At 36.1% G+C, this 24,229-nt stretch overlaps 4 protein-coding genes across 5 annotated transcripts; 2 read left to right on the forward strand and 2 right to left on the reverse strand.

Annotated features, from left to right (window-relative positions):
* Positions 1-33: 33 nt before the first annotated feature.
* LOC120327813 (phosphoserine phosphatase-like) lies at positions 34-3,403 on the reverse strand. Its single transcript, XM_039394175.2, has 2 exons — positions 2,877-3,403; positions 34-2,395 (listed from the first exon to the last, which is right to left on the reverse strand). Exon 2 carries the CDS (start codon positions 2,371-2,373, stop codon positions 1,693-1,695), a length of 681 nt encoding a protein of 226 aa, XP_039250109.2. The 5' UTR covers positions 2,374-2,395; positions 2,877-3,403; the 3' UTR covers positions 34-1,692.
* Positions 3,404-6,187: 2,784 nt separating this feature from the next.
* Positions 6,188-8,428, forward strand: LOC120327583 (phenylalanine--tRNA ligase beta subunit-like). Its single transcript, XM_039393909.2, has one exon. It carries the CDS (start codon positions 6,382-6,384, stop codon positions 8,155-8,157), a length of 1,776 nt encoding a protein of 591 aa, XP_039249843.2. The 5' UTR covers positions 6,188-6,381; the 3' UTR covers positions 8,158-8,428.
* A 1,305-nt stretch (positions 8,429-9,733) lies between these two features.
* LOC120327582 (putative leucine--tRNA ligase, mitochondrial) lies at positions 9,734-13,817 on the reverse strand. 2 transcript variants are annotated; one of them, XM_039393908.2, is made up of 2 exons: positions 13,678-13,817; positions 9,734-12,736 (listed from the first exon to the last, which is right to left on the reverse strand). In XM_039393908.2, the coding sequence occupies exons 1-2, from the start codon at positions 13,690-13,692 to the stop codon at positions 10,016-10,018; spliced, it is 2,736 nt and encodes a 911-aa protein (XP_039249842.2). In that variant the 5' UTR covers positions 13,693-13,817; the 3' UTR covers positions 9,734-10,015. The 2 variants fall into 2 exon arrangements, with proteins under 2 accessions (XP_039249842.2, XP_077970305.1); XM_078114179.1 differs by having other exon boundaries at positions 13,662-13,684.
* A 67-nt stretch (positions 13,818-13,884) lies between these two features.
* LOC120327584 (uncharacterized) lies at positions 13,885-21,490 on the forward strand. The gene is made up of 5 exons (XM_078114180.1): positions 13,885-14,001; positions 17,321-18,423; positions 19,232-19,303; positions 19,787-19,939; positions 21,140-21,490. The coding sequence occupies exons 2-5, from the start codon at positions 17,341-17,343 to the stop codon at positions 21,314-21,316; spliced, it is 1,485 nt and encodes a 494-aa protein (XP_077970306.1). The 5' UTR covers positions 13,885-14,001; positions 17,321-17,340; the 3' UTR covers positions 21,317-21,490.
* Positions 21,491-24,229: the final 2,739 nt, after the last annotated feature.

Genomic DNA, 24,229 nt, shown 5'->3' on the forward strand with positions numbered 1-24,229 from the left:
GATCAATGAATTCAAATGAAGCGAAGTCAATCATTACAGAGAAAAGAATTTTATTCTGAAATCACAATATGGTTTAATAATTAACAACACTGAAATGATGCAATATGAAAGAGAGAAACCCTTTTATGAGAATAAAAAATGATGTTATAGGCGGACAGGTGGAATATTGACTATTATCAAAATTAATTTTCTTTGAAGAGAATTCACTCTTTCAAATTTTGAATTGTTATCTTCCTTAAAATAAATAAGCATTGTCTACTCTAGAGTGACTGTTGAAAGTGAATACACAAAAATACAAAGGCACACAGACTCATAAAAGCAAAATGTCTTTGTGTGTAAATGTAATAAAAACAACTATAGTGCTATTGACAATAGTATTGTATTGCCCAAGACATCATTGTAATACCAAGCCAAGGTAAATTACATTGAGTTAAACAAGTATGAAAAGAACTGTAGCGCCATCGACAATATTACATTCGTGTCAATATTGAATGTAGTGTTGACGACACAATAAAAAAAATTGCGCAATATATTGCCAATTCTACATTGATATCATATCCATGAGTGAATGCTCAAAACACATTTCCACCACCTCACTCAGGGTGTAGCAAATTTGGTATTATGCCAAACCACAAAGTTTCTAGTTCTTTCAAAGTTTTTAAGCTTTTGAATACTGAAAAGGATGGTTGTAAAATGTTTTTTTACATATGCCTTCTAAAACAATGTTGAAATAGCCATATCAACTATACCCAAACAAAAATGGCCACTCCCTCGTTTCATGTGCGACCGATTTTAGCAATTTAAACTACCCCAGAAAAATATAATTAAGACAATGAATTTGTACTGTAAACACAACAAAGGAGATAAATTTTCCATATTTATCTGCATTGATAAAGACCTGCTGTCGTCTGTTTTGTAAAACCAATAGAGGTAACTTGAATATAAGACACTCACACACTGTATGTATATATATATATATGATTTTAATACCGAACAAATTCAAGTAAAAATAAATTACCTATATTGGGCTTAAAATGAGAAAGCAGTTCGTAAATAAAACAATACCTGGGCTTTTGAATAGAGAAAAGGGATGGTCGTGAAACGTTTTCACATATGCCCTCTAAAACAAAGTTAAAATAGCTATGTTGACTATAAAAATTGTTACTCCCCCCATTTGAGGTGCGACAGATTTTAGCAATTTAAAATTAACCCATAAAAATATAGATAATGATAATATACTCATTTTGGCTATCCAACTGTTTAAAACCGGTGTTTCAATATATATACGCCAGGACATCAACGTTACACCAGATTATGACAAATTAGAATTGCTTTAAATCAGCCCATTATCACAAGCGGAAGCAGCAAAATTTTTGAACACTATTTATCCTATAAAAATATAACTGCTACTGCATTGGTGAATATCTTATGGAAGATTGAGATAACTTGGTCTTATAAAGAAAAAGCAGATACCACCATTTTTAGATTCCTCTTTTCCTTCCAAGTTAGGTTGAAGTCTATCTGTCTATTCGTATAGAAATGGACTTGGTCCCATATTTCCGTGGAAGTCAAGACCACAGTTTTTATACATTTTGTTATCGCATCAGCACTAAACTGTCGAGCGTAGGTTGAGCGTGACTGCCCATAAGGGTTAGAAGTTATTTAATATCACCCGATCACCATAAAAGTATTTCAATCCTTCAATTCATCTAAAATCTCTTGGAATGAATACACAAACCAATTTGCTTTTTCTTTCACAACTTCTCTTACGACATTGGCACCAAAACCAATAAAAGCGTCTGCTGGTGGACAAGCTTCTAGGTCGGTTGCTCCATCACCAATCATAACAATCTTTTTATAGCCATGCTTTTTACGTAATTCTTCAATTGCTTTAGCTTTTCCTCCTGATCTACAAGTTGGTAAACTTTCGTCAGCGCCGACACATTGTCCAGTGTAATAATACAAGAACTTGTTAGCAAGTATGTCTTCTCTTGGAATTCCAATCATTTTTGCGGTGGGGTTTATAATTTCCGTGAATCCTCCCGATATGAGAAAAATGTAGCATCCACGCTCTCGAAGTTTATCGATGAGTTCCTTTGCTCCGGGCGTGGCAATTGGTGTTCTTTGTTGTAAAAATGTTTTCAATCTTATATAAGTGGGATTTATTATTTTTATTCTTTCTCTTAGAGCTTCTTGAAAAGTCATAGAACCGCCCATTGCTTTGTTAGTAAGTTCTTTAACTTCATCGCCAACACCATGAAATTTTGCAAATTCATCTATGCCCTCATCGGGACATAATGTACTGTCTACATCAAGGCAAACAGCATCTGCATTTCTTAATACTTCTATTATTTGCTCTTTTGTGAGATCCATGATAATATGAATCGCAACTTTACTGTTTAAAATAAACAAAAGATTTATTATTTTATTTTGTCAACCAATATGAAAACAGTCTACAAAAAAATTACTGCTCATGTTACAGTTGCGTATGTATAAAAGATTCACATGCAAAACTGTTCAAATAAAATGGATGGATATACAAGAATTTTTTAATTGAGTCATTTAAATTCACTATATATTAAATGTATTTTAACGTTTTATTTGACTTTCTGGCCGTACAGGCAGACTTTAAAAATAAGAAGAAATAGGGTCTGCCATTCTTTGTGTTAGGGCTGTAAAATGCAATTCTTATAATAAGCTAATTTGATGTCTCAATGACTCCTATACAAGGGAGTTGAATGAGACCTGGGGTTGATTAGAGATATATTCTACTCTTTCATCTTTTAAGATGAGATAAATAAAAATGGAAACTTTTTGAGAGCGAGCAAAACATTTAATGAAGTTTAAAATATGAAAAATGTCATGCGCCCACTCACCAACAGTCGACAACAGCCAGAAAGAAGGAATTTATCCCAGGAAGAAGAGAGCCAATAAGACGTCGTATTATATGACAAACCACAACCAGCGCTTACGTAAACCACCCTACGGCAACGATGAGTCCAGCAATTCTAAAGCAAAAAATGTTTTTATCCAGTCATTGGTGCACAATCAAATATTGAATACTCGAAAATCACAACACAATATCAGTGAATTGGAAAAAGTTTAAACAAACATGTTTACATGCGGTACCACCTACAGGCACGCCGATATCTGAACATGTCTTACACATAATCCGTCAGTGCGCACAGTGAGACAGTGCGATAACTCAATGAACTGATTCAGTCTAACAAGCTTGCACGTGCTGGTACTTCTTTTTAAGACAATGTTACGAGTACCGGTACCTATCTGATTGTCAGAATCTGTATTAACTAAGCGCCGCAGGCTCCAAACCTGATACACCACCTGATAAAACCGGGCAAGCTACCGGTATCGTCCTATTCCACCCGCCCTTTACCAAAAGTTCCAACCAATTTTGTGAAAGGGAAATTCCATAGGATTCCCGCTGACACGTGTGCCCGGGTATTCCCCGTTGTTCTCGATTCATCTTGAGAAGTTGGGAAGCGCGGACACTGAACAGACTGGGGTAGCTTCTTGGGACCTATTTCTAAATTTAAAATATAAATCTTATCTAAGAAGCCCATAATCACAAGTTCACCGAATAATGATTTACGAGCAACAACTGAAATTGCGACTGTACATGCTACTAAAAGCGTATGCGGGTACAGGAATAATCTTGGTATTATAGTAATATTTTACTATGTTTCTCAAATTAAAAATATATTAAAAAGTCAAACCAGTTAATTTGGACTTTCTTAGAAATATAAATCTCTTGCTTTTTTCACTGGACATAATTGAGTCAGATAGCCCCAAGCCATTTCAGCACAGCTAACCAGCTTTAATAAATTTTATCCCAATTCCATGCGTTGGTTATTTTTTTTTTAGTATATATTTGTCCTGTTCTTTACTTAGGTATATTATCGTATTGTACCGTGATCGTAAGTTGGGAGCTGACAAATAAAGACATTGTCTCGTTAAAGTATCTGCCAAAGACGTGGGGGATTGGGCAGTCGATGTGCTGCTGTTGCTACTCGTCGTTAACAAAAACCAACAAGTCAATATATACTTTCTTACACCTAAACTTCCACGTTGGCAAAATTCATCAGTGAAATACTTGTAATGAAACACAAAATCTTATGAAGATATTAGGTCAAGTTCTTAGATGAAATTTCAGAATTTTTTTCAATCAATCAATCGGGCCGGTTTCTCCATGACTATCATTTCAGTACCGCAAATGACTGATTCATCCATTAATCGAGATTTGAGAAGGTATTCAAATCAAAATATAAAAGTAGTATAAAATATACTGGAACCGACATATTATTGTGCTATAGCCTAGCCTAAAAACATTAAACCGAGAATTAATCCCGTTGTTTAAAAAGCTTTGTTAGTATGAATTCTCGGAAAGGCAATACGAACCCGTCCGACACACGCTTAATTTTATTGTTTCGGGTTACTATGGCATTAGTTTTTAAAAAGTATTGACAAAATCACCGGAATATTTTAATTGTAAGTAATTGCATTGTAAGTCCAAAGGAATTGTTAGGTCTGCAATAAAGGTAATAAAAGTTATCAAATCAAAAAGTTTCCAGGACATGCAATACTTGGAAATGCATAAATTTCATTTTAGGTCAAAAATTTGGGGACAAAATACTGACGTTTTGAAGGTATACAGTACTATGTCTATGTAGCTATAAAAGTTTTTTGCACAAAGTAAATAGGTACTTAATTTAGCGTCCCAAAATCACGAATATTAAAGACAAGACCAAGACATTACAATTTTGCAATCACATTATGTTAAGTTAACCGAGTTTCTTGCAATTTATTTCATTTTGAAAACATACATAAATTATGTGTTTTGGCGATGGTTACCATTAAATATGAATTATTACAAATTACCGAGTCTGTGTTCAATTTTAATTTTTCTTGCAGGGGTTCGTCACTTAACAATCTTTCATATGGTAATGTGATTACCACAAAACATCATGAATTGTCAGTAATAGTATTTATTCAGTGAAATCACTTGATCTCGCTTGTCATAAGTTCAAACGCCCGAATTTGAGCAGAGATTAGATTTAGTGTTCAGAATTATACGTGCGCTTGTGAGAGGTGGCAAGTGTAAATATTGAAGTCTTCATTATCATTGTAGATCTCGAATTTCCTTCTGGGTTGTGTTTTTTCTGATGGTCACGTATTTCTAAATTTGTTTTTTTGTGATGTTTTTCTGGTGTGTTGTGTGCCAAAATTAATCATGTTAGCGCGGTATGCCTAAGACAGGCTTTGGAAAATTACGGCCCGCGGGCCGGATGCGGCACGACGAAGTGTTTCAGGCAGCCTAATTGTCTATGCTGAAATTACTATAGTTATTATGGATACAAATTTCCGCTGAAAATAACGACCCTGATTGTAACATTGCGCTTTCTATTATATTATAAACGTTAGCCTAGCTATGGATCTTTCTCCGACCTTTGAACCCCAAAATATTTTTTTTTATACTTTACCATTGAAATATCTTCGGGGCTATTTTAAGAGTGTTTTTGCGAGTTGGCGCCTGTAAAATGGGGTATCAAACCATCATTATGATTCATCGCATTCAACAATCTGTTTTTTAAAAGTACCGGTAGAGAATTTTAGCCTAGTCTATTACAGCTATTTCTACATAAATTTTTTATTACTGCAATTAAATTGAAACTCCTAGGGAGACAGAGTGATCATTAAATTATCCGATTTATACCTAAGTTTCCGAAACACAACAGAAAACTAACGAATAGAGTTCAAAAACGCAAAAATGAGGTAATGTTTACGACCACGCCTGAAAATCTGTCAGAGTGAGAAAAGTGTCTGAGCGGATGCGAAAAGGGAGCTTTATTACGTCACTTTTTGCATCTTGCTGATTGGCCAATGTCACGAAGTAAACAAGGAAATCGATGCTCGGGGAAAGGTCCATTCTACTAACTAGATGTTGTGAATAAACCGTTTTTTATTCATAGTTTCTCATATTGAGTTTTGAGACTCCGGCCACTAACCAGGTCTATTTTTTTGTAGCTGGCCAACTTAGAAAAGTAATTGCCCACCCGTGGCCTAAAAGATGATGCAACTTTGGGAAATGTGATATTGTGGCACCATTCAATTACTATTGACATGCCACCAATTAAAAAATAAATAGCGGTTAGCCCTGTAAATTAATTTATTATATCTAACATTTTTAAATTTTGTTTATAAAGAACGACGTTTTATAAAGGAATCAAAATATATTCAAAAATGGATATGCCACTGGTATGACTCCGGTTCCTCCCATTTTTATAAACTCCACAAGCGTTCCACATCTACATTACATGCTGATTCTGACTTGCGAGTGTTTTAGGCGTTAATTAATGTTCGGAAATGCCGACTATAAGTGTGAATCGGGATTTGTTGCATGAATGGCTTGGAAAAAAATATTCGGAAGAAGAATTTGATGAACTATGTTTCGAATATGGTCTCGAACTTGATGAAGTTACGTCCGTGAAGGAGCAGATACAAAAAGAGCAAGGGGACGCAAAGGCAGAAGGTGCCTCAGATGACATTATATATAAAATTGATGTCCCCGCTAACAGGTACGACCTGTTGTGCATGGAAGGCCTTGTTAGAGGTCTCAAAGTGTTTTTAAAACAGATTGAACCCCCTCGTTATGTGTGCTCCTCTCCTCCTGATTTGATAAAAATGAACCAATCACATGCCACACTGGAAGTTCGAGCAGAAGTAGTAGCAGCTGTTTTACGAAACATTTCTTTTACACAAGAACGATATGAAAGTTTCATTGACTTGCAGGACAAACTTCACCAAAATATTGGCAGAAAGCGTAGCCTTGTTTCCATCGGCACTCATGACTTGGACACAATACAAGGTCCGTTTTTATACGATGCTAGAAAGCCAACAGATATAAAATTCAAAGCTCTCGGCCAAACAAAAGAGTACACTGCTGTTGAGTTGATGGAATTGTACTCTAAGGAGAGTCATTTGAAGTCATATTTGCCGATTATTCGTGACAAACCTGTTTATCCAATAATTTACGATAGTAATGGAGTCGTACTTTCGATGCCCCCAATCATAAACGGTGAACATTCAAAAATCACTTTGAACACCAAAAATATATTTATTGAAATCACAGCGACAGATTTGACAAAGGCAAAAATAACTCTGGATACGATTGTAGCAATGTACTCGGAATATTGCGATAAACCATTTATAATTGAACCCGTTGAAATAACAAGACCGGATGGAAAGAAACTCATCACACCGGAATTGAAATATCGAAAAGAAACTGTTTCTGCTGAATATATCAATAATAAAATCGGCATCAAACAAAGTGCAGAACAGCATGCTGATTCACTAACAAGAATGTGTTTGAAATCTAAGGTTTTACCAGAAAATGGCAAAATTGAAGTTGAAATTCCCCCGACAAGATCCGACATCATGCACGCTTGTGATATTATGGAAGACTGTGCTGTAGCATATGGATTCAACAACATTGCCTTCACCTTTCCTAAATCTGTTACTATTGGAGCTCAGTTTAAACTAAACAAGCTGACAGATTTATTGAGAATCGATATGGCTGCAGCTGGATTCACAGAAGGTTTGTCTTTTGCTTTGTGCTCGAAAGACGATGTAGGAAGAAAATTACGGGATGGCGTTAAAGATATCCATCCTGTTCACATCAGCAACCCAAAAACATTGGAATTTCAAGTCACACGAACCTCTCTTCTACCTGGATTACTAAAAACTGCTGCTTCTAACAGAAACATGCCACTCCCGATGAAACTCTTCGAGATACAAGATATTATTTTCAAGGATAGCACTGCAGATACAGGATCAAGGAACAGAAGACACCTGGCTGCTATTTACTACAACAAAACCCCTGGATTTGAAGTAATCCATGGCCTACTTGATCGAATCATGCAATTATTGGATATAAAACCATCAGATGACTTAGGACCAGATAAATACAAGATCCAGGCTGCTGAGAACTCTGCCTTCTTCCCAGGACGGTGTGCTGATGTTATGATAAATGGAAAATTTGTAGGAAAGATGGGAGTTCTACACCCAGAAGTTATCACCAATTTTGAACTTGTTTATCCAGCATCAGCATTAGATCTTGATTTGCAATATTTTTTGACATAATTTATTTATTGTAATTAATGTGGTGATGTCATATATTTAAGTGTTTGTAGCTGCTCTCATGCAGAGTTCTGGAAAATTATTGAGCGAAGATGGTCGACGCTGTTTTAAAAATCCTATAATGTATTAATTGTTCCTCAAAAATGTTAAATGCGGTTTATCTCAGGCCCTGTCCATTGAGCCGATCACAAACAATCCTATCCTTTTCTGAAAATGTGTACCTAAACATTTTGTTAAATTTTCGCTACGGAATACAGAATTGCAATTATGTGTATTAGTATGATTCATTTAGAGCAGTGGTTCCCAACCTTTTTTGGTTCGCGACCCCCTACCTCACTTTCTATACCTATACTAAAATAAGCGGCAAAGTGAATATTGTGTAATATAAATTTTCATCAAGCTGTGATAAATGGCATTGGAACCGCGTAGCCAACTGCATAATTCGTGCTTGAGTTTTTGACAAAGCTAATCTCATATCATCCTCGACTTTTGTCCGATTCTGTGCCGTCGTTTCGATACAAAGAAGAGCTGAAAAGCTGCTTTCATATTTTTCATAACTTCATTTTCATATTGTTGCTTCTTCGCCATGGTAAATAAAATACCGGAATTATAACGTTACCGCAGGATGTATGATAATCTCCACAAAGAAACAACATAGACTACAAGCCTACCCCGCAGTAAATACCCCTTTGTATCAAAATCCTGGTGTTCTACAGCATTTCTTCGAAGCCCGCATGTTTACCACATTGCGGCGCGGAAATGCAGACGTGTTCGTGTGACATCACAATGGTTAAGATACCATAAACATCTTGCGCCGCTTGGTTTTCTGGGGTCTCACAACAGGTAGTGGAAATCTAGGGTCATTCCAGACTTCTTCGCGTTCTATTGACAATATTTAATCTAAAGCTTTGTATTATTTTTTACTGATTTGCCTTCACAAACCCGTTGCAACCCCCAGGTTGGGAACCACTGATTTAGAGGAAGTTTTACCACTAATGCATAAAGCAGAACTTTGTGAAGAGAAGAGGGTGGCTGCAGCCAGGGCTGTAGCCAGGAATTTACACGCGTGGTGGTTGTAAAATCCCTAACTGCCAAGTTAACAAAAAAAAAGACTCTGACGATGTGGGTTTTCAAGAGTCTTTGAGTGTCTTAAAGCAGCTGATATGTATGTTGAAAAAAACATTTTTTTCACATTTCAAAAAGAGGTCCGACCCTCAACCATGGATGTAGCTTCAAATACGTTGTTCATTAATATCAGTTTTGAGTGCCTGTTGACTGGACACTGTAATATTGCTGCATAACTTACAGCCGCCTGTCCACTCAGCCGAACATAAACACTCCCAAACCTTTCTGGAAAAAATCTGAAATGTATACATCCTAATAATGTTCTATCATTTTACTGTTTTGAGGAATACAACAATAAATCAATTTCCAAGGAGAATTCCATTTCCAAGGAATGAACTGTGCTGTCTTTGGAATTTATGTAGCAGTTTATAGATAATTGGGGATTGCCTCGATAATATTTACCGGTACTATTCGCTGGAGATTATCTGAAATAAAGTGGGATTTAGTCATGGGATACATGTGAAAATTTGAAACTATGGGTATACACCAATACCTCCCTGTAAATTCAAACCATAAATTCCACAATTTTTTTAGAAGCATATATTATTTTTGGTTCCATTACATTTGAACCCACGTACATTTGAACCCATGGCAATTGCACCTGTATGCTATTGCACCTATGTATTTTTTTTTGCTAACCCTACCTAACCCATGGGTTTTAGCACCCGCATATAGATTGAACCCGTGGATATACGCATGGGTTCAAATGTACATGGGTTCAAATGTACGGTCACCATTATTTTTCAGTGGTAGTAGATATATGAATAACAAAATTTTTCTTGTCAAATTGGAAATTTTCAATTTGATTCCCTTTCAAACGCCTTTTCACCTTTTTATGTCGCAGTATAGAGGACTTAACCTCAGTTAGACCGCAATCTATGTCTTCAGGAAGTCTGATAGAATGGCAAGTTTCTTCATTTACTTTGATTTTATATTCAATAAGCTGGAATTTGTTACTTGTGTCTGGTTGGGGCCAGTTTTGGCTCAAAACATCACTTTCCCATTTATGATTTGTAAGCTTATAGGGCATAAGTTGCATCCCTGACCACAGTTCTGATGCAAAATGAGGTACCATTGGCGCTGACATTATAATAAGAGCACACACCGCTTTCTCAAACTCCGGACTGGTTTGAACAATATCCTCTGGGACATTGAATAGTAATTTTGCAAGTGTCATTAGACAAGTGATAGCAGCACTGAGTACACAGTCTTTTTTATAGTGGTTTGTTATATCATTGATTGCTTTATTGGTATCTCGAACAATATTTTCAATTTCATGGAGAAGCTGTATAGGAGGATTACCCGAATTAACCTCGTTTTCTGGAATTTTATTCCTAGCATCGAGTAGCTTTGTAACACAAGTCCATAGCTTCAACTGCCATCTCATAACACCAGGTATGACATCTGTTTTTACATCCCAATGAATGTCTTCGAATGGTGCAGCAGCATACAACACATATAGCCTTGTTATACTGTAGCCCCACTCATTAACAAAGTCCTCAGGATCTACTCCATTGAGTTTAGATTTACTCATTTTTTGAAACGAGACTTCAACTGGCTCGTTGGTTTCTCTTAGGACAGGAACGTCTCTGGACTTATCAACTTCTGATACATGAATATATTTCCCGGTTGATTTAACTTGATGTGTTTGTCCTTTAATGATACCTTGAGCCAGAATTTTTTTAAATGGTTCTCTATGTGAATGCAGATTTTGATCCACAAGGAACTGATTAAAAAATCTGGCATAATATAGATGGAGTGTTGCATGCTCTTTCCCTCCAATATATAGATCGACGGGCATCATTTTATCAGCTATGTCTTTAGAAAATGGCAATTTTGTGTTGTGTGGGTCAGTATATCTTAAAAAATACCATGAGGAGTCAACAAAAGTATCCATAGTATCAGTTTCTCGATGCGATTGAGCCCCACACTTTGGGCATGTTGTATTCACCCATGATTGTACAGATGCCAAAGGGGAAACACCGGTATTCATTGATAAATCTTCTATATGAGGAAGTTTAACTGGGAGGTCTTTGGAAGGAACAGGGACCGGTCCATGCACAGGACAATGAATAATCGGTATTGGAGTTCCCCAATATCTTTGACGAGATATCAACCAATCACATAGCTTGCTACTCGTCATTTTACCACTATTAATTCCAAGTTGTTTACATTGTTCTAATATTTTAAGCCTCGCTTCATTTTGAGAAAGACCGGTAAAATCCTTTGAATTTAACAATAACCCATTGCTACTGACAACATTATTATATTCAAAATTAAATTTGTCAGCAATATTTTTTGCAATCTCATCGATGTCTGGAATACATAATATTGCGGTTGGCCTATCATGTTTTGACAGATAGTCATCACTTAAAATAACTTTCAATTTAGCGTCATTAAATGGGTTTTTAACAAAACAGTTACTAAGCACGATAGGATCATCTGGGAATGACATACTCAGTAATTTGGTCTTCATATTTTCCGCGCCATACCTTCCAAGTTGATGAGCAAGTTCGTTTTTATATTTAAATTGCAAAACAACATGCGAAGCACCAAATACTGCTTCAGGGTTCGTACAAAACACTGGAAAGGAGATGGGTCTCTCAATACCATCTACTATTAAAGAAAAGTTCATGTAACATCCATTGACTTTCCCAATCCAATTTCTCTGCATGGATTTAATCCCAACATCTTCATCAATTTCATCTAAAGTGTCAAGTAGGGATTCTGCATATTCTGATGTTTTAAAAAACCATTGTTTCAGATATTTTTGCTCTACAACTGCTCCAGACCTCCAAGAACAACCATTTTCATCAACTTGCTCATCTGCTAATACAGTTTGATCAATAGGATCCCAATTCACAAGAGCATCCTTTTGATAGGCTAATCCAGACTCAAATAACTTTGTAAATATATACTGTGTCCATTTATAGTAATCAGACTCGCATGTTGAAAACTCACGTTCCCAATCAAAAGTCAAGTTCAAATCTTTAAGTTGTTGCTTCATATATGATATATTACTTTTTGTCCATTCTGTAGGGTCGAGTTTCCTATCTCTTGCTGCATTTTCTGCAGGAAGACCAAAAGCATCCCAACCCATTGGGTGCATTACTTTATATCCATTCATACGATAAAAGTTTGCAAAGGTATCACTTATTGTGTAAACTCTTACATGTCCCATATGTAATCTCCCTGATGGATAAGGGAACATCGAAAGGCAATAAAATTTGGGTTTCCCATCATCAGCAGATACTGTCCTGCTTTCCCAATTTTCTTTCAATTTTTTATTCCAATATTTTTCAAGATCAATTCTTGTTACTTTTTTATATTTTCGTTCCCAAGATTTTGTTTCGTTGGTGATATGTCTAACAAAAATATTGAGAAAATTTGATCTGCTGAGTTGTCTATATTTAGTAACGAAATTCCTCAATACTGTCATAATGTGTCTATCAGATTTCTGTAATAATAATGGGAAGATTATATGCCTATTGAATTTCAAAAGCAAACACATGCCGGGTCTCGTGTAGTTTCGTACCTAACATACTTCTAGTGGGCATAGCACAACAATTTTTTCACCTGTCAATCCTAACCTCCACCTGACTACGCCATCCAAAAATTACGTCACTACGACGTCACAGTGACGTAATTATAGCCCTTCAAACTATACGAACTGCCATCCAAGACGCGCAGACGAGCACCCGAAATCAAACAGCTATTTCTCTCGTTTTCTCGTCGCTACGATCCCGATAGGAGAGAGATCGATAATGTTAGTCAGTTCTTTATCGTCGGCGCCGATGCCATTTCGGGCAATCGTACGTATATTTGGCAAGCTCTATGACGTGATTGTGATGTCGTAGTGACGTAATTTTTGAATGGCGTAGTCAGATGGGGGTTAGGATTGACATATCAAAAAATTGTTATGCTACGCCTACTAGAAGTAGGTTAGGTACGAAACTACACGAGACCCCACATGCCTTAACAAATTATTCACTACCACCAAGCGAGTGACCAAGCCAATTGGTAAATACATTGAATAATTACCCCAAAGTATTTTCTAACTGGCCTTGCAGTAAATAAAACTTCAAAAACAGGTAGACATAACAAGTTTGCGTGGGATCATGAATATCATACAAAACAGTAAGATCTGAAGATACCGTAGTACAGTACCGGTACAGCAGTAGTAAGCGATCGAAGGATAACTAACAAAAATAAAAGAAACATTGAATTACTCAAGGTCCGGTATCAAAACTACTTAAAAGTCAATCACTACCATTTCCAGCTTCTAAAAGTTAGAAAAACAGTAAAATAAACTGTATTTTGATTACCGTAGCGGACGAAAAACACGTGCTAATTAAAAATATTTAATCTACAACTGTACATACCGGAAAAAGTTTTTACCTCGAAAAATCCCATTCCGATTTCTTTGAAACTTTCAATGATTTGCCGTGATGCCAGGTGAAAACAAAACCTATGTGAAGCCAGCAGCAAAACACGAAATTGTCACAGTGGTGAAAACAAATTTCACGTGTTTACCTCCGTGATACTTCTGCTTCAGTGCATATGACGTCATGAGGATTTCGGCGAGCGGTTTATTTTGATTCTCGTTTCGGGTTTGCTCTGGTCGGATTGCTCGTATAAATGTAAAATACTGATTTAATTTCAGTAAAGGCACAGGGATAAGAGCCACTACAGATAAAATCGGTAGCAAAAGCAAGAAAATAGGTACCGGTATAGTTTTAACTGTTGGACGTATCTTATTTATATTTTCTTTATTGTATCACTAAAATAGCGTGGTTATCGTATTTTTACATTTTTGTAATTTGTCTAACAGTCTAACGGACGCCGCCCAAGCGTTTTTGCAATCGTGAACGAATATGATCATAGCTCCAGAGTTTATTTAAACAAATTATCAAAAGAGGAGTCGGATTGCATGTTTATTTCAGTATTTGGTTATCATTAAAATGAAATGAATAATTCTTGGGTCTCCCTAAAACCAGGCACCATTTCGAGCACTTTGATATTTTCTATTTTTACCGTATCGTACCGGTACGTCATTGGGGTTTGCAATTTATTTGACCTAATAATTAGACTAAAAGTAAATTTTTGCATCCCCCCTATATGGCAATAAAATAATATTATTTCCAATTTATTGCGGTATAATTAATTTATCAATGGTAAAATTTGACAACGCTGAGTACAAAATATAGAAATCAGGCACTTGTGCAATTTCAGGCACTTGGTAAAAACCTATTTTACAATGTTTTTGGTTACTTTAAAGCAGAAAAATAAAAAATACACATTTTGTATGATTGAATTTACAACATTCTGGTAAAATACAAAAACGTTTGTGACTGGTGGAGACGTGTCAAATTTCGCAAGTGCCTGATTTTTCTCGATGACAGTTGCCATATTTTTTCGCGATAATTTCTTTAAATTATTTGCTTCAGAACTTACTATTCTTTTTTTTTCTAAAGGAAATTCGATATTCCACAATTAATTTGAGCATTTTTAATAATGCAATGAGCAATACCATTTGACAACATACTGACATATGGTCAATCATCGTACTTTTTGGATTTATTTGAAATTGAATATTCCTGGTAAAATATGGCAACGCTGAGAAGCAAGTAGCAAAATCAGGCACTTGTGAAATTTCGGGCACTTTGTAAAGCCTATTTCCCGATGTTTTTGCTTACTTTGAAGCAAAAAATCAAATATAGACATTTTGTATGATTGTATTTACTACATTTTGGTAAAATACAATATCGTTTGGGACCTATATTTTGTACTCAGTGTTGCCACATTTTACTATTAAAAAATTAATTATGCTTCAACAAATTGGAGATAAAATTGTTTTATTGCCATATAGGGATGCAAAAATTTATTTAAAGTCTAATTATTAGGTAAAATAAATTGGAAACCCCAATTACGTACGGTAAAAATAAAAAAATATCAAAGTGCCTGAATTCGCAAGTGCCTGGTTTTAGGGAGACCCATACAAAATTACCAAGTCGACCATCTAATCCAGTGGTTCTTAAACTTTTTGAGCCGCGCCCCCCTTTGAAAAATTTTACACACTTCGCGCCCCCCTCTTTTTGCTTTGAAAAAATGCTTCTGTGATGGACAAGTTGTTATATATTAAGATGGCGCTATAACTGAGTGTTGGTCTCATAGCGTCATTGCTCAGATTGTTTAGGCATAAAACGCTTCGGAGTACATCTTCGCCATTCACTGTCGTATGTATAAAGCCAAATAGTGGTTGGTCATCATACATTCTCGTTTTTCCGCTCAGTTTTCAATGCTTGGAAAAGATAATCTAATTATTAAGTAAAACTAAACAAGCAATAAACCTATGCTTTAATATATTTTCTGTTTAAACGTTTACATAAGACACGTAAAATTTCAATCAATCGTTGTCGCTAAGGCGTTTGCGATTGCATTTTGTTCAGATCTCCATTGTTTACGTCAGCGTGGCGTGTTATTTAAGCCCTAAAAATCTTGATTTCGGTGTTTATTCTTCCTAAATCCGAAATTTCCCTCGACATATTCTTGAGCCGCGAAGACGATTATAATTACTTTTTTTGTTCTCGAATGGAACCATGACACCTCTGAGGAAAACGAGTTTATTATTAAAACGAGTTTTTATTATAATCATCAACGACGAGATGCTAACGATAGAATAAAAAAGTGAATCCGTAACTTAAAATTTCTTTATTGTAAAAGTGGCATAATAAAATACTAAAAATAAAACGGAAAACGCCATGAGTTTTGTTTTGGGGTGGACCGCGACAGATTAAAAACACTTTCTTGGACATTGAAAATCTCATAAATTCCTTGTGCGTGCGGCACACCAGTAGTTTTCTAAAACCACAGAATTTTTCTCCGTGGGATCGCAGACTCTGGAATATCTGTAACTGTGATATCTTGAAATTAATCGAGTGACGGCATTGCGATAGAGCGGAGTAAGAGTTGCAGGGACAGCTCATATTGGTGAAATTGGCAAGAATACAAATCAAAACAAATAAAGCAACCATTTTAAATAAGTATATCAATCATGGATTGAATATTTTATTCAACAGAAAAACCATTACATATCCGTTGAAAAAGTCGGCTCTTTTAGCGACTGGCGTAATCTCGAGGACTGACTCAAAAGCCGTACAGCGGGGGTTTCGTTCCGATGAATATGTATTTTTCATCTACTAATATATATACTTTACATGTATTTTAATTGTACTAAATTAAATATACTTTCTGGAATATTATACCAGATCTTTCTAATGACGACAACGAATTCGCATGAGTGCAATATATATATATAAAAACTAAATATAATCGGGCAGTTGATCACACTTTATTATGTCCGCGGATTGGCGTGGTATTTTAGATAGGTAATGAGTTTATTTTGTCGTAAGTCGCCGCAACCGCGAGTTACCTTGAACACAAATGACTTAAAATAGAGAGACATCTTGAATTATTGTAGTTATTACGAGACAGAAAAATTTATTATAACACGAAAAAGCCGGTATTTTTAACGAACGCGGAGACCGTTTCAGGAGCCGTTACATGTAAATTTCCGATTCCATCTTGTGACCTCTCGCGCCCCCCCTGAGAGCATCTCGCGCCCCCCTAGGGGGGCGCGCCCCCCAGTTTAAGAACCACTGATCTAATCAATGATTGTCCATGAAGATAAAATTTGGAATAATTGTATAGTAAAAACAAGATGGATTTGCTTAATATCTTCTAAGATTTAGTTTTGTATTTTTTGAGTTACAGATATTTTATTGTACATTGCATTGCATAATATTGGATATACCAAGTAACTCTTGTATCTGTAATTGTAATAATACTGTTAAGATGTACAAGTTTGATCATAACTGGTTTTACAATCTTTCAAAAACTTTGGAATGAGTTGAATTGGGATTTGATTTTTGATAAGCTTTGGAATCCTGCTATCCACCATGCTATTATCATCAGTGGTCAATCCTCCATAGAGCTTTTATTTTTTGTGTTACTATATTTTAAAATCTTACTTCATTTCTAGAATTTACATTTAAAAATATCATGGCTGACGACACCCCAAGATCACCTCCAAAACCAACAAATGCTGCTTTATCTAATTTACCGTTGACTCGTTTGATACCAACAGATCCTGGATTAATGATTACACCAGAGAAATCTCCACTAATTACGAAAAAACTTTTGCATTTACAAGATGAAAATGAAGTCCCTACAAAAACTGTGTTGATTTCGAAAAAACTCCCAGGCAATGTAAAACCTGCTGTGCTTATTCCTGATAAATCAGATCTTATACCGACAAAGCTGAGTTCATTTACTAATGATCCCACACTTGATGTAACCCCGGAAAAAGTTCCTACAGTTCTAATGAAACAAAGGAAAATTTCCACTTCCACTTCACCTATTGACAGAAATTCAGAGAAAAATTCACGGAACCTTCATGTTCGTTTTAATATTCCTGAAACATCGCAAGAGTCTGAAGAAAGTACAATTTCTGATTTTTCCAGCCAGTGCAACTCTGGACGTGATGATTCAGGCAATCAAGAAACAATTACAAAAGTACCGTTTCAAAAAAGAGCGGCTTTATATGTTCAAAGAAACCCACTTGCTGATATAACTTCCGAGTCTTCATTACAAGATACTTCTGTAAACACGACAGGATCTGAAACAATCACATCAACTGATTCAGATAACAGTTCGTTTTTCAATAAAATTGCCCAATTTATCAAAGAGAATTCATCCAGTGTAGCTGATATGCATGGAAAAGTCGTTGTTCACAGTGACCCATCTGTTACCCAATCCCTTCCGCAGGTTAAATTGAAAACAACCCAGAAACAAACTGGAAAACCAATCATAAAACCACCAAAAATTACGAAGAGCAAAATAGTTAATATTCACACACAACAAGAAAATTCTGGCATCCCACGTAAAACAATTGACCAACTTACAAGGCCAAAATCTGCGACCACTGTGGAAAATGAAGGAAAAAAGAAACCTTTCTTGAAGAAAAAGTCTGGTCTTCTTCGCCATGAACACTCAATTCGTTATGAGGCAGAAAATCTAATTGATGAAAATTCGTTGTCAGGACCTACGTACAACAGTACCCTTAGTCTGGGCCAAGAACTTCAGGTAATAGTTAGAATATTCGGTGCTCCGGAAGTATGCGAACCAAGATGGCGGACATCGGAACATAACATGGGTAACAGGTTAGGGTTAGGCGATAATTTTTTTCCAATTTTCCTTATTTTAGTCCTATTATCAGTTCTAAGACTAGCCAAGAGCCTCCCATAGTATTTCTACCTAAAATTATGGCCTAACCCTAACCTAGTACACATATTACATTCCGATGTCCGCCATCTTGGTTCGCATACTTCGGGAGCCCCGAATATTCAGTTTATCATAAGACAGGGGTGTGCAACCTGCGGCCCACAAGGAAAACTTGTGTACACAGCAGAGAAGTGCCACTTTTGAATAGTGTGCGCCCTGCAAAACAAGTTTTTAATTTTCTCTAGTATGTGCGAGAAATTCCAATTGCTTTGCAATGTATATATATCTGAGCTTGTGCAAAGCGAACAATGCATGTCACACTGCCATAAGATATTGAATGGTTTTTGAAGATTTCAATAAAACTTTTTTTCAAATGTAATTAGTGTGTTATTATTTTTCATGCTACAAAATATACTTAAAGAGTTTGCACCTTCATCTGTGGGGCATAAATCCTTAGAATTAGGCTTCTCAACTTTTCATTAACAAAGCATGGCGCCGAATATACTCATCTGTAACTCGATACGCCTCATTACATAAAATAGATATTTTTCTACAATTTGAAACCAGACTTTTTCACAATATCTTGTTAAGATGCGGTATTTTACTTCTTGATTGCCCTAATTTCCATGTTTTAGTATTCTTCATACAAAATCCTACTTTCTTTCTTTAGGAATTGAAAGTTGCAGAATTCAATGCAAAAGACGCTGTGAAGAAGAAAATGGCAGAAAGTGAAAGATTACGGGTAATTTGTACATTAAATTGATTTTGAGAAAATAATTGATTTCATGTTTGGTCCCACGAAGCCTGGATCAGAATTCAGAACTCTAATTTGGAAAAATGACCGAAAGGCTACCAGATTATGTCTCTCATTCTTCCATGTCTTTATCGCGAATAGGAAGAGAGCAAGAGAGTTTTATTCCATTCGTCAAACCATAAAACACACAATATTTGCAAACATATATAAATAATAAATGGACAGATGATGCTTAGGAGTATGACCTGGAGGCAACAATACAACCTTTTGGGGTCATTCAAGTGTTTTTACTTCATTTAATACATCTGTGAGAACCAAAACAATATATGGTGTTGATAAGTTTGCAATTTTGAAAAATTTCAAGACTTTATGGACACCCTATATGACACAAGAATTGAAATAACCACATTGCAGAAGTTTGTGTTGTTCAAATTCATTGCCTGTTCACACTTGATTGTTTTTATTTTCCAGAACTATGTGGCAGAAAAAACAGCTGAAGCAACCAATATCAATCCCGATGAAAAACTCTATCAGAACTTAATTAGTGTTGATGTATCAGATGATGAACTATTACCAACGACTGCAGCTTGGAAAAGAAAGAAGCCTAAACCATTTAAACCAAAGGTTAGTTTTATAACTTAATTTTTCAGTTTATTTTGGGTACTCCCGAAGTATGTGAATCAATATGGCGGGTGGCGGGCAATGGAACGTAGTATGCGTACCAGGTTAGGCCATGATTTTATTCTAATTTTCCCTATTTTAGTTCTATTACGAGTTTGGAGACTAGACAAGTGACTCCGGTATTATTTGTACCTGAAATTATGGCCTAACCTTAGCCTGGTACTGTCTGGTACACATACTTCGTTCCGGTGTCCGCCCTCTTGGTTCACATAGTTCGGGAGTACTTTATTGTGTGTACTTGTAGATGGTAAAAATATATTTGAATATATATCGCCATCATTCCCAATTTTGCCTGTGATCTGAATAATTCAGGGCTTCACATACTAATACACACAATACTGTACTACTGTCGCGATCCCGCACGAGGACTTGCAACGAATTTTAGAGGTCGCAAAGATTACACTAGACTTTTGCTTCGAAACACAATCATTAAAGTTAGTGCAAAACATAAATCTTACAATTTTGAGAGAATAGATATATGATATAGAATTTGATATATTGTACCACACATAGTGATAAAGTGTATATAGAAAGGGTATCAACATAAACTCAATGTCCTTATATTTAAGCGTTCCTCTCTTTTTCATCATGTTGTTGTTTTATTACCTCTGATCTGTACCAATCTGGGTTTTGGGACCCTGGCAATTCCGAGTATATGAACAACAATCCAGTAAAACTGTATATATGCAGTTTAGGTCAGACCATGAGAATAATATATATCTTTCAAAAACGTGTTACAGTCACCAAATTCAACTTTAAATGGTATCATTGCCTGAAGCATGAAATTAGCATTAAAGCGTTGTTATATTTGCTCTTACATCCTTGTGCCAAGTATCTAAAGAGAGAGAGAGAGATTTTATTATTTTGTCAAACATAAAATATAGTCATCAATAAAATAGCAACACCAATAAAATGCTTTGGTATGGACAGGAGGGAGTGATACGACCAGATCAGCTCCCACCATATGTGCTGATGTCAATAAGATTCACACTGAAAGATGACTAGTGGCAAAACTTGAACTAGTACAATAATATTTTTACAAGTTTCTATAACAAAATTGGCGGATTCCTGAGTAACTTCGATAAACCCTTATAAGGGCAACACGTCACATCTATACTCATGTAATCAAGTTTTTGCTTTCAGAAAACGAAGTATGGGGAGCCGAACATTATGGATACTTTTTCTCCTGATGAATTATTCCATGAAGAACCAGTTATTGACTTGGATGCTCTGAAAGTTCCCACCCCAGGAAGAAGATTGATGCCTCTAGAAGAGATCATGACACTGGATGAACATTATCAAATGTGGGAACGCCTATAACCTGAAATACCATTCAAAAATGATTTAAATTTACGGTAAACCTAATAAATTAGATAGTTATATATTTTAAATATCTTTACAAAGTCTGGTCAAAATCATGGTTTTGTTTTCTATATGGTTTATTTATTTCGTAGCTTTTTTTAAATTTTGTAAAATATATTTTTGTTTTCCAAATGAAGGGTTATTTTTGAAGTTATTCGCTGGAGATGTTAAATCTTAATATAACATTTTTATGGGATTATCGCTTCTTTAAGAATGCTATACACAAGTAGCATTGACATATTCGAGGTATAGCTTGCCTGCTTTACTTTACGTGGGCTTGGATCCTGAGCATTAGACTAATTAGACATCAAACTAATATCGTCCTGTTACCAGTTGGGATCGGTAGTGGTGATCAAGTACCATAAAGTTACATATACATGGTTGATGGGCCATTATTACTTATCGATCTTAAGATCGGTAAGTATATTGATAGGTATTTGTATGTCTGTGTGTGTGTGTGTGTGTCTGTTAGATGAACGCGATATCTCACGAACGCGTGGTTGAATCTGCTCCAAATTTTGCATGTGCATGCACCTTACCTCGGACCAGACGCCTATCGATTTTGGGTTAATTATGTCGTATAATTAGCGAGTTATTAACTAATTACCGATCTAAGATCGATAAGTCTTCGGTCTCCGACCGATATTCTCGTTGCTGAATCAGCTTTATTTTTCCGGTCGAAAAAACGGGCAGCGCGGAATGAGTAGAGAAAATTTGCGGGTTTACCAAGCGCATTTCTTACGCTTTACGTCGAGTAGAATTGTAGATAGTGTATCAAAAATGTGATCTGGGGAGCTTTTCAGTTTTCCGCACGCACATTTTTTAGTTAATTTAGTGGAGCAGTCTGAATCTCTAGTCCCAAGGTGAACCTTTTACCTAGTCTCAGCATATCATCATGAGCGAACTGACACGCATTACGATTACTTGAACCAGCGTGCTGGAGAGAGGTGCCGGTAAAACAAGTCACGCGGCTTCGTCCGCAAATATAGTATAGATGGAATGTCAATTCAATCAATTTTATTTTGGTCACTCTGACATAAATCAAAACAACAAACGGACAAACAAAATGTAGAGGACCTGGAGGACGGGTATAACTTAAGGACAAAGTTAAAAGACGTACAAGTACGCGCCCGTTCATCAAAAACACAACAAAATAAACATACACGATATAAAATCGGGCAGTAACTATTAAATGCAAAACAATGAAAACGTCAGCCCACTGTGCGGGTCGAAACGATGTATGAATGAGCTTCATGTCCAGAAACATACAAAACAATGAAAACCTCATCAAACTGTGCGGGAAACGAAGCATGAGTCGACTTCGTGTGTGTATGATAGGTTCAGTAAGAGTGACAGTGGCTCGAATATATATTGAGCCATTTGGAAAAACGAAGTCACTTCATATAATTGTTCTATTAAGTGCGACTACGAGTGGGCAAAAATTGAAGCAATAGATTTGCCGCGCGAGATTTACTCAACTTTACTCATTAAATCTTAAACAGGACGCTGTAATGTTTTGTGGTAAACAGTTACGTCCGCTGAAAGCGTCCAAAATCTAAACATTGTCTCGGGAATTTCCGCATATGTTACGTCAAAATCCAGTATTTACTGTAATCACATACATTCGCGTATTCTTGTGTGTTTTTATTTCCGGCATAAGCCTTGTTTAACCAGGTTGTTTATTTGTGTTGTGAGTGGACATATAATATTTGTCATGTTTTAAACTTTTTTAAGGTTTTGCCCGCTCTCCAGAATTCCCACATTTTCAATTTGTGTGTATTATGGAGTTCTCAAAATGAACTATCCATATATAACAAACGAATTCTCTACACTTAATTCAAAAGTCCGGATGCTGGTTATTGGCTGAGCTTAATTACCTCCAAACTATAACCTAATGGGATTTTCCAATTTATCACTTCCAGTCGTTAGTCGTTGCTTCCAGTGGTTCCCATTTTGACTGGATGAGAACAACTATTTGAAGTAATTCATAATAAATTTATATACTTACGGGCCACCGCTATTTAGTAATTGACTCTTCATAAATAGGCATACCATATAGGCCTATGTAAATGAAGAAAACAACGGGGCAGTGTACAAGACTTGGATTTTAAGTCCAAAACCTTGCTTTAAAAACATTGCGTAAGGTGTCGTTTACTCTCCTAATTCTATAATCAGTTTTTCTTAAATATTTAATCGTCTGTCATGCTTATTATGGAGTCCAAGTATACTTTGTTCAGTTTGTCTTTGAAACTCAACGCCGTGGGACATCAATCCTGAGTATACATGACTCATCACGGTAAACACCTGCTCGTGATACGAAAGCTTCATCCAACTTTGCCCGGTGTACAGCTGCGAGCATTCGAATTCAATTCCCAGGTATACACTCTCGAAACCTCGATTTATCAACTAAGCAATTCAGCTAAGGCATAACCCGACACTTTAATTGCCACGGATGCTCTTTAATTAATAAAGCGATGCCGAATTTCCTAAACCGGGACGCTCGAGTTGTATAGGGTGTCCTTAAAGTCTCAAAATTGCAAAAGGATTTCATTGATACCATATATCTCTTTGGCCCTCATAGATGCATCAAATGAAGTAAAAAGACTTAGGCAATTACTGATTAAAAAAATAACAAACCTGGTAAAAATATATTGAAAACTGACTTCATAACAAAATCGAAAAGGGGCTTTACGAACACCCTGCACTAAACGCTCCAATTTCCATTGGGTAACTTGTGAACGAAACCGCACTTCACCGAGCAGCCGACACCAAGTTCTTACCGTATGCTGCTCCAAAACATGGCTGAATCTAACACAAACTTCTCGGACCCTGGTTTGTGACAAGTCTCTATAAATGATTCTAACAACGAAG

Source organism: Styela clava, chromosome 7, assembly GCF_964204865.1.
Source record: "Styela clava chromosome 7, kaStyClav1.hap1.2, whole genome shotgun sequence".
NCBI lineage: Eukaryota > Metazoa > Chordata > Ascidiacea > Stolidobranchia > Styelidae > Styela > Styela clava.

Bases quoted from the DNA above. Each gene is read 5' to 3' on its own strand.
- LOC120327813 (XM_039394175.2), bottom strand. From the start codon at position 2,373: ATGGATCTCACAAAAGAGCAAATAATAGAAGTATTAAGAAATGCAGAT.
- LOC120327583 (XM_039393909.2), top strand. From the start codon at position 6,382: ATGCCGACTATAAGTGTGAATCGGGATTTGTTGCATGAATGGCTTGGA.
- LOC120327584 (XM_078114180.1), top strand. From the start codon at position 17,341: ATGGCTGACGACACCCCAAGATCACCTCCAAAACCAACAAATGCTGCT. The intron at 18,424-19,231 runs GTAATAGTTAGA...TTCTTTCTTTAG, and splicing joins GTCTGGGCCAAGAACTTCAG to GAATTGAAAGTTGCAGAATT. The intron at 19,304-19,786 runs GTAATTTGTACA...TTTATTTTCCAG, and splicing joins CAGAAAGTGAAAGATTACGG to AACTATGTGGCAGAAAAAAC.